This window comes from Bos mutus, chromosome 4, assembly GCF_027580195.1.
Source record: "Bos mutus isolate GX-2022 chromosome 4, NWIPB_WYAK_1.1, whole genome shotgun sequence".
Lineage (NCBI taxonomy): Eukaryota > Metazoa > Chordata > Mammalia > Artiodactyla > Bovidae > Bos > Bos mutus.
The window spans coordinates 110921122-110935119 of NC_091620.1; the positions used below are offsets into that span (position 1 = coordinate 110921122).

The 13998-nt window shown below is 49.3% G+C and overlaps 1 protein-coding gene across 1 annotated transcript in view; it reads left to right on the forward strand.

The window, feature by feature from the left end:
• The first annotated feature begins 7157 nt into the window (after window positions 1-7157).
• Window positions 7158-13998, forward strand: part of LOC138987575 (ATP-binding cassette sub-family A member 13-like) — a 37945-nt gene continuing 31104 nt past the window's right edge. The window contains exon 1 of the mRNA XM_070368865.1: window positions 7158-7227. Coding sequence (XP_070224966.1) covers window positions 7159-7227 — 69 coding nt within the window. The 5' untranslated portion in view covers window position 7158. The remainder of the gene's footprint in view (window positions 7228-13998) is intronic.

Sequence of the window (13998 nt, forward strand, 5' to 3'; positions counted from 1 at the left end):
CCCTTTGCTATATTGACATTTTTTCTATTCCAGGACTGCACAGCTCAGGGGGATCCCAGGGCTTCATGAACAGAGCTGCAGGCTCTCCTTCTCTGCCCCATGTGGTCCGAGATGTTCCCCACACAGAGGTCCCTGAGGTCGCCTTCTCCTGGTGCCCCGGCTGGGAGCAGGGCCTTTAGGGTCCTTGTGCTGCTGCTGCCCTTCCCTGCTTTGGGGTCTACGTCTGTTATGGGGTACACCAGAGGCTCAGGAGGCTCACCAGAACTCCATGCATACTGTGAAGCCTCTCTCTAATGTTGCTGCATGCTGGCTTTCTCTAGATGTGGCAGGTGGGGCTACTCTCTAGCTGTGGCAGCTCCTCCTGTGGCTCACAGCTTCAGAGTACAGCCTCAGTAGTTGTGGCACGCAGGCTTAGTTACCCCACGACAAGTGAAATCTCAGACCAGGGGTCGAACCCGTGTCCCCTGCATTGGCAGGCAGATTCTTATCCACTGGACCATCAGAGAAGTCCATGAGGTCGCTTTGTACCTCCTCTGGCTCAAGGAAGAGGTTTTATTCTAGGAGCTTCCCCATCTGAGTTTCTTCACATTCCCAGGACTTGGGGGACCCTCAACTGTCAAGCAGGCAGTACGGAAGGAATGCCTCCCAAACCCCTTAAAACAAAAAAGAAACTCACCATCATAGGGATCAGTGTTTGAGTTTGATTTGCTATTCAGTTTTCCAATAGTTACTTTCCATATTCTGTCCAGGAGTTTTAGCTGCTCTCAGTGGGACACGAAGGGTAGAAAATGCCTAATCCATTGTAACCAGAACCAGACTGGACAACTGAGCTTTTAGGTCAAGAGGCCACTGGTCCAGATACAAGGCAGAGTTATTTGGAGGGCTATTCTTTGATTTTTGTCTGTGTGTCTCCTCTTCTGGGAGTCCACATAAAGTTGTCTGATGCTAGTAGATGGGATTCTTGGGGAAACCTGAATGGAAAGATTTTTTTTTTTAGAGGAGACCCTTACCCCTTCTATCTTCCTTCTCATGTTATCTCCAGGGTGGGGCTGGGACACCACAGCACCAGCCAGCAGGGTGTGAGTGTGCAGGGGGCTGGCGGTCCTCTGTCACCTGAAGCTGTGCAAGGGGCCCTCCTGTCATGAGGCTGGTGGAGTGGAGACGGCAGTGCGGCAGAGAGGGGCAGAGGAAGCCCACCATGCATGTGGCCCCATGCTTCCCAGTTGGAACTCCACTCTCAGGACTTCCCCTGGTGCTGAAGTGGCTGATATGCCTCATCCCCAGTGCAGAGGGCCCGGATTCAATCCCTGGTCGGGGAGCGAGATCCTACATGTTGCAACTAAGAGTCTGCATGCCACAACTAAGAGATCTTGTGAGCCAGACAAATAAAGAAATAATTTAAAAGAGCTCAACTCTTTGGCCATGGAATAAACGGAGATCACATTTCATGTTTTCTCCTGGAGAAATACAACTCAAATGGAAGGTACAAGAAGCGTGACTCAGGCCTCAGCTTGTCTAGAGGGGACTACAAGACTCCTATCCATGCCCTTATATTTGGGTCATAGGTTGGGCAACTCTCCTCTCAGTATTCTTAGTGGATTGTTGATGGTATCTTTTCACTTTCTTAGCTCAGTGGGCACCAGGTGGCATTAGAGGATGAAAACCACATATTCCAGTCAATTTATTACCTTTTGAATGCACATCCTTTAGATACAAATTGGTGTTATGGTGTTCTATTAGAGAAAAAAGAGAAACTAATTCAGATTCATGGGAAATTATTGAAATTAGAAAGAGAATTTCAGTATCAGAGGAAAGTACATTATTTAAATTGCCCATGAGGTTATTATTTTTCAAGATTTATAATAAAAATTGCAATTAAATAAGGTACAACTGGGTCATGAAAATTCTTTCTGCTATGAAACTTCTAATTGCTTATTGTCCCTAATTTTAATAAAACTTTTAAACAGAGACAAAGAGGCAATTTTACCTGAAGATCCTGAAGAATTTGCATTATAACTTTCAAATGACATTACCATATCCTTTCAGAGGGACCAGCCATGTGTATAAAGTAATCTCCTGCATTCAAGCTCGCAGCATGCTCTCTGAAGACATGGTTGTCTCTCTGGGAGCCTGGAGAAAGCCCCTGGGGAAGCTTCCCAGCTGGTGCGGTGGTAAAGAATCTGCTTGCTGATGCAGGAGACACAAGAGATGAGGGTTTGATCCATGGGTCAGAAAGATCCCTTGGGGTAGGAAATGGCAACCCACTCCAGTATTCTTGCCTGGAAAATTCCATGGACAGAGGAGCCTGGCCAGCTACAGTCCATGGGGTCGCAAAGAGTCGGACACAGCTGAGCACTCGCTCACTCACTCACTGGGCTGGTGGAAACTGGCCTGTTTAAGGAGAGTGGGAGAAGTGCAGCTGGGATAGAAGAGGGTTGGAATCAGCCCTCTGACCCTCCCCTCTGTGTGCCTGGCCTCACATCCACTTTGCTAACCTAACTCCGTTTGCTGGGAGTCAAACCTTCATGCAAAGGATCCAGCTGAGTGGCAGTGGGATGAACGAATGGTGGGTGGGGTGAGGGTGGGCAAAGAGCAGATGCTGGGGGCAAGCCCTGTGATCACTTCTGAAGCCAGATGTTATCTTTATAAACTGGTATGTGATGCCTTCTGACAAACGGTCAGTGAAGAGAACCCTGATTTGTAATGACTGGACCTGAGGCAAACTGTGTACCCAGCACAGATTACTCAGGAGCCCGTGCTAATGCAAGTGACCAATTCTCTCTCCAGGGAAACATCAGCTTTACAGAAAATCTCCAGGAGTTCCATTCTCAGGATCCTTTCATACAAAGACTTTTCTGCTAACTCCATGATCTCCTGAGTGTATTCCATGGCCAGAGGTATGCCCAGATCTGGGTAAGTTGCCAGCACCAGCAAGCCTCACCTGCAGAGACACAAATGCAACTCTAGCCTCCCAGACCCCTGCTGTAAGACCCCTGCATTGGCTTCCTAGGGCTGCCAAAGTACAACACGGCAGGCCGGGTGGCTGCACATCTAAGGCCAAAGTGTCAGCAGGGCTGGTTTCTGGTGAGGCCTCTCTTCCTGCCCTGCAGATGCTCACCTTCTGGCTGGGTCCTTGAGTGGCCTTTCCTCTGTGTGTATGTGGAAAGAGAGTGATCTCTGGTCTCCTCCTCTTCTGGTAAGGATACCAGTCCTATTGAGTCAGGGCCCACACTTACAACCTCATTTAGCCTTAGGGTCTGATCACCCTAAGGGTATGATCTCTAAATACACATCTGGGGTTAGAGCTTCAACATAAATTTTGGGGGACACAATTCCATCCATAACACTCTCCTTTTCTTCCTCCACTCACCTTGTTATATAGGTTTCACACTTCCTGTTTCCTAATCATCGATGAACCAGCAAACCTTCTTTCTTGTGCATTATAAGGAAGAGGAAGGGTGAGCCTCCTCTCATGCTTTCTTCCACTAATTGTCATGGTGACATTTGAACTTTCATGCTTCTCTCTGGATGTGATGGCCCTTGATTAGAGAATGTGAAACAGGAGGTTGTCTGAGTAAGATGGCTGGGGTGTGTGTGTTTGTGTGTTGGGAGCGGGCAACAGGTGGGTGCTCTTGGTGCTGGACAGTCTGGGAGCCTGCTGCACGGGGGTATGGGTGGGGAACCCTTCTGGGAGAGGGCAGGCAGAAGGCGGGATCACTGTAACCCAGGATCCACATGGAGGGACAGGAGTGGGAGAGGGGCAAGGAGTAGGAGGGTGGGAAGAGGGAGGGGAGGGTGACGGAGGGTCGGCGTCGTGAAAAGTGCCCCGTGGGTCATGGCCAAGGTAGCAGCACTCAGCGCCTCAGTGAGCATGACACAGGCTCCGTGCCGGGGGCTGTGCCCCAGGTGGGAGTTCCTGGAGCCCAGGTTCCTTCCTTCTTTTCGTTAGGGTGTGCGTGGGGATGCGGAGTCTTGCAGGCCCCCGTCTCCTCCGCAAAGCAGCCACTCCCCCTGTGGGGGCACCATTCGGACTGCTGGAATCTCAGTCTCGGGCCTCGGCACCGCTCCATCCAATCCCCAGCCGTCCTGCTATACAATTATTACTACGCGATTATTGTTTACAGCGTGAGGCTGTCTACGGGCTCAGCCGGCTGCTGGAGAAGAGCAGACAGAAGCTGGCTGGGGCTGGCACTGGGTTGGTTCGCATCCTGCGAGCTTTCTGGGGGGCAGGGAGACGGGAGAGGGGTAGCCTTGCAGGGGGTGTGGGGGCAGGTCACCACCAGGGGAACCTGCGCGCGCCGCTGGCCCCCAACGACCACCACTGTCCTCTAGCTCGGTGGAGGTTTGGCTGGACTCACCTTGGGTCCCTAGCCTGCACGTTACCCTCGGAGGGTGCGTTCTCGAAGCGGTGGGTACTGGGGCGGATGCGCGCCGTGTGGAGGGCGAGGAGTTCAGGTCGCTGGGACGGATCGGGTAGGCGGGTGGTGTCCCCTCCACCCACGAGCTGGAGCAGCAGGCTGGCCGTGGGGCCGCCACATCTCTGTGTGCACATGTGTGCACGTGCGTGCCCGTGTGCCTACACCTGGGTGTGCGTGCGTGTGCGTTCATGTGTGTTTGTGTGCCTGTGTGTGTACGTGTGTGCGCGTGGGGAGCCGCCGCCGTAGCCGGGGGCAGTTGTGCGGAGCGCTGGGGAGGGTGGGCACCGTCTGGGAGGAGCGTCTGCCTGGCTTCGCTCAGGCGAACCAACCGCAGCCGCTCCCGCCTGACTCGTGGGGACGTGGACGCGGCAAATTCACAGATTTGGCCCCACGAGGGGCCAGCGTGGTCCAAGCTGCCAGGATCAGACGCTGGTTCTCCGGCCGCGCTGCACCCCACCTCATCCTCGGGTAAGCGCGGCCCGGTGGCTGAGGACAGAAGAGTAAGGACAGCCACTGAAAAGTAACTCCCTGAGGGACACGGGCACGTGACATGAAACTGGCCATCTGACAGTGAACAGTGCATCCACAGGCTGCGACCACCTCTGTTACCTGGTCCCATAGCGCGGCCTCCCATGGGGAGGCTGACCTGCCACCCGCATCGGTACCCCGCCTCCCCATCTCTCTGCTCCAGCCCTCTTCACGGCTTCAGCTCAGTGGTTTTGTCTCCTCTGCCCACTCCCGTGTGCAGGACTCACACGTGTGGCCTCTCCTGTCCGCCTTCCTCCACTGGGTACCCTCAGTGTTATTGAGGTGTCTGCATTTCACTCTGTTACACGCATGTATCTACCAACATGTGTTGATCCACTTGTGGCTTCCTGGACATGAGTGTTTCCAGCTTTTGGCAGTTGTGAATGTGCTGCAGTCAACGTGGGTGTGCCTGGACCCAGACGAGTTCCCATTTTGGATTCGCAGCGGTTTATACTTAGCACTGGAATTTCATAGTCACCTGGCAATTCTCTGTTTAACTAAAAGTCACTTTTTGAATCTTGGACAGTGGCCCTGGGAGCAACCCCTCCTCACTGGTGCAATTGGGACCTGAATGCCATGCTCATGGCATGGTTCCAGAGAAGGATGAGTGAAGCCACGTGCAAGTGAGCAGAGCACTGGCTGCTATAAGATGAAATGGGGAAACTCCATGCTTGGGGGCTTTTCCTTACACCGGATTTTTTGAGAAGAATGACGGTCCCCTGGGATGTGAAGTGTTGTCTGCAAAAGGGTTGGGTTTTAGGGAGGAGTGGAGGCATCTGTGGCTGGAGCATCAGGCAGGACTGTGTGCTTCCCCTCCACCCCCATGACCTTCAATTTGGTGCTTCAACCTTGGTTAAAAATGAAAGAAGTGCTCAGACCCTCACTTGGGTCCGACTCTTTGCAACCCCATGCACTGTGGCCTGCCAGGCTCCTCTGTCCATGGAATTCTCCAGACAAGAATCCTGGAGGGGGGTGCCATTTCTTCCTCCAGGGGATCTTCCCGACCCAGGGATCAAACCTGAGTCTCCTCTTTACCACTAGCGCCACCTGGGAAGCCCAACAAATAAAAGAACATTTAAATTTTTATTTATGTATTGGTCTCCTGCACAGCAATGTGAAATCTTAGTCCACAACCAGGGGTGGAACTTGCACCCTCTGCGTTGGAAACCCAGAACCCTAACTACTGTACCACCAGGGAAGTCCTCTAGAATACCATTTAAAAATGATGTTCTTTTAAAAAATAGGTTTGTAGGATAATTGACTCTGCTGAAGCCTGTGCCCTTTGCTGTTGCAAAGCCCACTGATAGAGCATTGGTAGCTTGAGACAATGGCTTTATGAAATAAGAGACCACAGAAATCCTGTTGCCTGACATCCTCCTGACCACAACACCAAGTCCACAGGAACCCAGGAGCCTTGGCCACTAGGAGGATGGAGCAAGTGCTGCCCAGCTGAAATCTCCAGCTGGTTAGGAAGCTAAAGGTGTGGGGAAATCAGCCGGGCTCCGCAGCTTGCTGGTTCTCACTGCTCTCCACGGCGTGCCCAGAGCTCTGTCGGTTGCTTTTCTCCAGGGGCAGCGATAAATTACAGATGGGAGAGCATAGGGGGTTTACTCACAGAACCAGGAGAGGTCAGCCAGGGCCCCTGGGCTTTTGGGGGAAAACAGATGAAACACGTGGATTAAGCGGGGCGTGACAGCGCAGCGGAACTTGAAGTATGTTCTTTCCATCCCCCGGAGACCAACACTGCTTCCCTCGGTCCTCCCATCTCTTTCCCACTGATGATCTGCCACTGGGCGTCCGAAATGGAGCCTGTTGTGGATTGGTGTGATAGCGGGGGTTTCAGGGGAGGGCAGGGGTAACTCCATCCGGTTAACATCAAGGGGAAAAGGGGCAGCGCTAATGTGAGCATTGCTCCTGGCCGTGCGCTCCGCAGCTGCAGCTGCGTGGGTGCTTGGAAGTGCGCGTGCCTACAGGGCCCGGAGGCTGCCTTCTGCAGCCCCACTCTCCCCGACGCTGGACTGAGTGAGAAGGTAAGATTTCTCAACACACGCAGAGCAGGAGGACATTCGATGCCCGCCTTGTTCAGTCACCTGCAGGTTGTCTTGCATCACTCACTTTTGTTGGAATTGACTAATCCGCACCGGCCTCGCCCAGGAGGCCAATATAAGCCGGGTGCTTGGGGCCGGAGTCCTGAGCGCCCTGGAGGGCAGGCATGGGGCGGGCGGGTCGCCAGTTCCGGGCCCTGGTCTGGAAGAATTGGTTGTGCAGGGTCAGGCACCGGGTGAGTGCTGTGTGTCCTCAGGGTTCCGGGGTCGCAGAGGCTAGTGAGGTGCGGGCGAGGGGCTGGTCTGGCTCACTTAGGAAATTGCGGACACTGGATTATTGAAATCCAGAACCTACCCCCCAGGCTAAAGTATTATTAACAAAAGCTGAGCCTTCCTGACCATCTGTAGCATTGGGTTAGAAAACTGCTAGTTTATAAAAACTTTTTTTTTTTTTTTTTTTTTAAAGAGAATTTGAACTGTACTCGGTACTTTGAGCATCTGTGGTAAAAATTGAACTGCAAATCTTCTGGTTGAAAGGACAGGGCATTACATCCTTTTAATGCATAAACAGAACATCACAGGTATGGACTGCAAACCAGGAGGCTACACAGCCTAGGTAACCAGAATTGGCAAGAAGCATCCATTCTATTATTCTTTGATGTTGTATGTTTAGTGTTAATCCACATCTCTTGGGAGCTGCATCCAAATTGCAGAGCAAGGCTCTCCTAAGAAGACTGGACTTGTTCAAACCAAATTTGTGCTGATGCTACATAAATATCCTGCACAGGTGTGTTTTAATGACGTAGAATCAATGGCTTATTATTACACTTGGCTTTATTCCTATGCTTTAATTTAATAATTCCTATTATTAGACTATGCTTTATTCCTAATGCTACAAGATTAAAATGAACACTTGGAAATGTTATTTCCAGTAGAAGTAGACCTGCGGTAATATCTGCATCATTTCTGATTTTAAGGTCCACACTTAGCGTGTGGAGTTTGTGTGTGTGTGTGTGCTGACCAATTCTTCTTTTGGAAGAAATTCAACGACTGACATTGAATTTCATTTTGCTAAATCCTCATCTGCAAAATATTCTTGCTTCCTCAAAATAATGTAAAAAATGTTTTGAAAAGATGCTTTCTTTCTCATGCAAAGATCTTCAGGATGAAAATGATTTCAGTTGGAAATTTGCGCAGAATTTTGAAGGTCAGAAACTAACAAGTCAGACTTTGCTCTTGATGGATTGTCAGTGCACTGGTGTCTGTGAAAGTGGTTTTCAATTTATGAAAAGCAGATTTTATTGACATTTAGTTGGTTTGGGGGAATGAAGCCTATTTTCCTCTGAAAGAACATTGTGGGTAGAAGTCAGGTTCTCAGGCTCCACACTTTCTGCTTTTGGTCAACTGATTTAAAGCTCAGAACAGCTCAATAGGGCAGGCCTGTCTCTCCTTCATTATCAGACCCTTGAATTGTTTAAATATTTTCACGACTGAATGCTGCTGAAATAAATATCCCCATCAAAAATATTTTATGCATGTATTGGTCTGTTGACCACTCATTTCAATGGTAGCTCCTGTAGCCCATCATTCTTTGCCTTATTTTTCTTAGTATTTATCACCTCATAACACATCATGAATTTACTGATTGGTTCATTTGCTCTGGAACTCACATTAGATTGTCAGGTCCCTTAGAGCTGAGAGTTTTTTCTGATTTGTTCACCAACGTATTCCCCAGCACCCAAAACAGTGCTTGGAACAAAACCAGTGTTCAATAACTATTTATTGAATGAGTGAAAGAAGAAAGGAATATAATATTTATTGCATCTCTGCTGTGTGCTAATAATAGATGCCTGCTGAAGCTGCCAAAGGTGTGCCCTGCTCTCATGGAGCTACAGGTTAGGACAGAGAAAGTGATGGGGTCTACAAGCGCGTGTGTAATGAACCCGCCTTTGGGGAAATATTGGGAAGAGCTGTTTGCACACAGTCATGCACTGCAGCGCTGTGTGTAACAGCAAAGGAGTATTGATGACCCCAGGGTTTGGTGCTGAGAGCACGTCCCACCTCACCCTCACTCCTTCGCTTGTGGAGGCAGATCTCCCTGTGAAGGGAGAGTGAAGGATTAGAGTCGGTGCGTGTCACGTGTTCGCAGCAACGCCTAGCACAGGAGTGAGACCTGTTTTCTCATTTGGCCAGTTTCAGAGATGGTAGAGGTGGGGGTCTCGGACATCTGGGGGGGTGGGGGGTGGGAGATGACCCAGAGGAGTGAGAGAGGAGAGAGATCCAAGGGCAACTTGTGGCTCCTGCCGCATGAGTGGGTTGGAATGGAGCCCTGGGGACCACACGCAAGGAGGAGTTCACATCTCACGCGATGGCCTTGCACAGATTGAGGCCAGGGCCCCTCTGGGCGAATGTCTTTGACCTACTTCTCACAGCTTCCTCCTGGTCCCCAGTGGTCATCTGTAAATTCTTTGTTCACAGCAGCTTCCCGACTATGAGAATGGGGTGTCGGCAGAAACAGCGTGGGGGTAGTCAATCGGACCGAGTCACTACATGGCCTCAAATAAATGTTTCCTTAGTGAATAAAAATTGACACTGCATGTAAGATGAGCATACCACTGAAGGAAGTATGTTTCTTTTTATATTTACTTTAAAAATCCCTTCATTTTTATTAATTTTATTATTATAGTTCCTTTAAGAAACCTTTTATTAGTGACATTTCAAACAGAGAAAAATAGTAGGAATAGTATGGAATGAATGAATAAGACCCATCACACTTATATTAATTCTTAGTTTTATAGATTTTTGAAATGCTACTGTTTCTGGAAAAAGTCGGTTTTAAATCAAGCACATTTTTATAACTACTTTAAATTACTTACTTTTTCTCTTGAATGTTATTTATTATACAAACAGCACCATAACAATAAGGAAAAGTTTAAAAATCACCTAAAATTCCATTATCCAAATGTGTCTGTTACTTTTGTGGTCTTGTCTTTTGGTAGGTGTTATACAACATTTTTCTGTGGTTAAAATGCTAGCTTTCTTTTTCACTTAACATTGAATCACAATATTTTAAAAGTTGCTGCTTAGTCTTCATATTTAATGGTTATATTGGACAGTAGTTTATCAGTTGGATAGAAGTTTATACAGTTGGCATAATTTATCCAACTGTATCCTGGTGTTGGGTGTGAACATTCCTCCCAGTGTACTAGTGAGAATAACTTCTTGGTGCCTGAAGGATGTGTCTCATGCTGACTCATTGCTCTGGAAGGAATTTCCTGGAGTAGGTTTCTGGTTCAGATGTAGGACGCATGCATTTGGGCAGGTCCACGGCAGTTGGCGGTGGCCCCAGAGGAGACCAGGTGGGACACTTCTAAGAAAGCTTTCCAACACTGACAAATATCTCCTGGCAGTGACCCATGCTTTTCCACCTGAATTTATGTATTCATTTTTATATTTTTGTCTGTAAGTTGATCTGTCCACTGAGTCTCATTTTAATAATTTAATAATAAGAACCAGATAATGTAAGCCAAGTGTCTACTGCTTGGATGTCTCCCAGCTCTGCAGTCTTTGAGGTTTTTCCATGTTTTATTAAGGAGAGGCTGAGCAGTGCTTGCTCAGCAGAGATGGCTCTGTTCCTCCAGGCAGCCTGTGGCTCATGGAGCGGTGACCGGCTCTGGGCTGAGGTTGCCTCCTGTGCTCTGCACCTGCGGGAACCTTCCTTTCTGCCCTGCAGCTCACCTCCTGTGACTCCCCTCACCCTTGCCAACTCCATCCCCAGTTGGACCAGCCTCTAACTCCTGACTCCTGAAGGAAGGCTAATGCAAGCTTTGGGCTTTGGTGAGCTTTTACTGGAGACTCGGCTAACAGAGGGCGCTTGGAGTGTGGTTTATTGCAAGGACACTTTCATCCTGTAAATCCATGGTCCACTCTCAGCTGTGGGTTGAAGGGAGCTGGTGGAAAGAATAACACTCTCCTGGTTACCATTTAACCAACAACACACTTCTGCCTGTCGACACACATCCAGACCCACGCCCACACGTAAAGGGCTGTCTTCTTGCCATAAAGGACCACCTGTGTGGTAAAACGCATACCTCTTGTACAGAATTATGGTGTCTTCACCAGGGCTGCTCCTTCTGGCTTGGCTACAGGAAGCCCCTGATACACGAAGCGGGGGCAAGTTCAAGCTTCAAGCCTCCCTCTAGAAAACCCCCAGGAAGACCACGCACTCCAGGCTGCATCTGGACTCTGTCTCCCTCCCATCTAGGCTTTTGTCTACCTGCCTGGTCCTTAAATCGACCCCCGGATCCCACTTCTCCTTAACATGTAAAGAGCAAACTCAGTCTCAGCTCTAATTCCTTGAAACCTGAGGACTTTTGTGTGCACGTGTCTGTGTTTTCTTTACAGAACAAATCCCTCATATTTCTTTGAAATTTCAGGTGCTAAAAGCCTAACATGGTGTTAAAGAATAATTTCCTTTGAGAAACAACATGTGAAGTGAATTGAAAGTCACTCAGTCGTGTCTGATTCTGTGACCCTATGGACTATACAGTCCATGGGATTCTCCAGGCCAGAGCACTGGAGTGGGTAGCCGTTCCTTTCTTCAGGGGATCTTCCCAACCAGGGATTGAACCCAGGTCTCCTGCATTGCAGGCGGATTCTTTACCAGCTGAGTCATAATTTCTGTATATTTCTAGAATTGTGAAAAATTATAGACATCAAGTCCCAGAAAGTAAAGAAGCTCTTACTTCTTTTGGAAAAGTACTGAAGTCTTAGAGGTTGATGTTTGCTGGTTTTGTACTGTTCAGTCGCTAAGTTGTGTCTGACTCTTTGCAACCCCATGAACTGCAGCACACCAGGCTTCCCTGTCCCTTCACCATCTCCTGGAATTTGCTCAAACTCATGTCCATTGAGTCAGTGATGCCATCCAATCATGTCCTCCTCTGCTGCCCCCTTCTCCACCTGCCCTCAATCTTTCCTAGCATCAAGGTCTTTTCCATTAATAGACTCTTTGCATCAAGTGGCCAAAGTATTGGCGCCTCAGCTTCAGCACCAGTCCTTCCAATGAAAATTCAGGGTTGACTTCCTTTAGCATTGACTGGTTTGATCTCCTTGTTATTACAACTGGAAAACCATTCAGAAGAGTTCTGTCCAGCTAAAGAGACAAAGCTGACCATCTTTCTACTGGGCGTTGCCTCTGTGTACGTCTGCAGGGTCCTCAGGGCTGGCCTGGTTGCCCTGGGCCCTGGGAGGAAACAAACCCAGTCAGGGAAGGTCAGCAAAGGTCATTTGCATGTGTTTTCAGTTTACTCAGAGCACTGATCTAGGAAACAAGCGAGTACGGAAACGCAGGCACCCTTGCGGAGTGTGGGGCAGCCCCAAGCTAGGCAGTTTGGGTTTGTTTGCTTTGCCCTCCGGTCATAATCATGATCTCAGCAGAGCCCTTTCTTTCATTCTAATTTATCTTAATTTGCTTCTAAGTCTCTGGCAGTAGCTCGGTTTTCCTCCTTTGTGGTCTTTCGAAGCTCTGGTGATTAAATAAACAATGGAACAAAAGGTGATTTTGAAGGGCGCTTCGGGAGTGCTTGCAAAGGAAGCCTCTTATTCAGGGTTTTCTTTGGCTGGAAGTGTTCTCGTTGTCCTTCGTCACTGCCTGAGTTTAACAATGTAAGAATATCCAGTCTTTTTAAGGTATGGGAAACTGACGGGATTTCAAAACCAAGGCATCCAGTTTCTCATTTTTCAATTTGATTGTCAGGGTGAAAAAACACATCTCTTTGCTTCACTCTTTCGCTAAAATGGTTACCAGCATATTGAAGGGAGGGGCTTTCCAGGCCGTGCTAGACATAAACAAGCTGCCTGCCTGCCAATGCAGGAGACATAAGAGACGTGGGTTCCATCCATGGGCTGGGAAGATCCCCTGGAGAAGGAAATGCCAACCCACTCTGGTATTATTGTCTGGAGAATTCCATGGACACAGGAGCCTGGTGGGCTACAGTCCATGGGGTAGCAAAGAGTTGGACATCACTGAGTGACTGACACTTTTACTTTCTTTCATATGGGAGGGAAAGTGACAAGATCTTCACGGGGAAGATTGTTTCTAGGATGGTGGGTTAGCTTCTGTGGGGAAAAAAAATCAACTGAAAACCACAGAACAAGCGCCTCCTTCTTATTTGATGGAAATTCTGGAGTTTCCCTGGTTTATTTAGTTGTTTTCTTTAGCCTGGATAGGCCTGGATTTTGCAATGATTAGAAAGACTAAAAACAACCAAACAAACCAACCTGACCTCCTGGTAACAATAACTGCAGAGACAGAGGCAGAGGACCTTGAGGCTTGATTGATGCAATTGTCTTGGAGCTGAGGCTGCCTCCTGGGGAACCTTCTAGACTGAAGAGCACCTTTTCCAGCCGAGGATCCAGGGGCCACTTTGTAGGGCCTTGCTCTGAGGTCAGCTCTGCGCTCTCCACTCCAGATGCATCTCCTCCCCCCTTGGCTCTCACCTGCTGGGGACCTTTCCTTCCTGCCCACCTACTGCTCCCGTCACACCCATGCGCCCTGGTCCTGGGGTGCACTCACCAGCAAGGACTGGTTTGAAGCTGAAGCTCCTGGCAAGAGTCTGACCTGGATACCCTAGTCTCTCCCACTGCCAATTTGGAAAAGAATCGTTCCTTAGGGCCGGTAGGAGGGAAGCGGAGGCAGGGTGCCTGCATCTCATCTTGAGCTTTGTCTCAGACTTGCAGAATCCCAGCTGAGTGTGGGGCAAGGGGCTGCCGAAACAGCAAACCTGGGAGTGAAAGCAGAGTTGTGCTGTGACCAGGGTGAAGCTGTGCGCAGGGAGACCTTCCTCCGCTCGTCTCCTCTAGCCTGGGTCTGGGTCGTGCTGCCCAGCCCAGTGGCCTCAGACCATCACCTTCTTTAGATCAGGATCCAAACTTGCCTGGTCTTGACACAGCCTGCCTGGCAGGTCCCATTTCAGTGCCTGGGTCTGGAGCCTCACTGCTGGGGACCC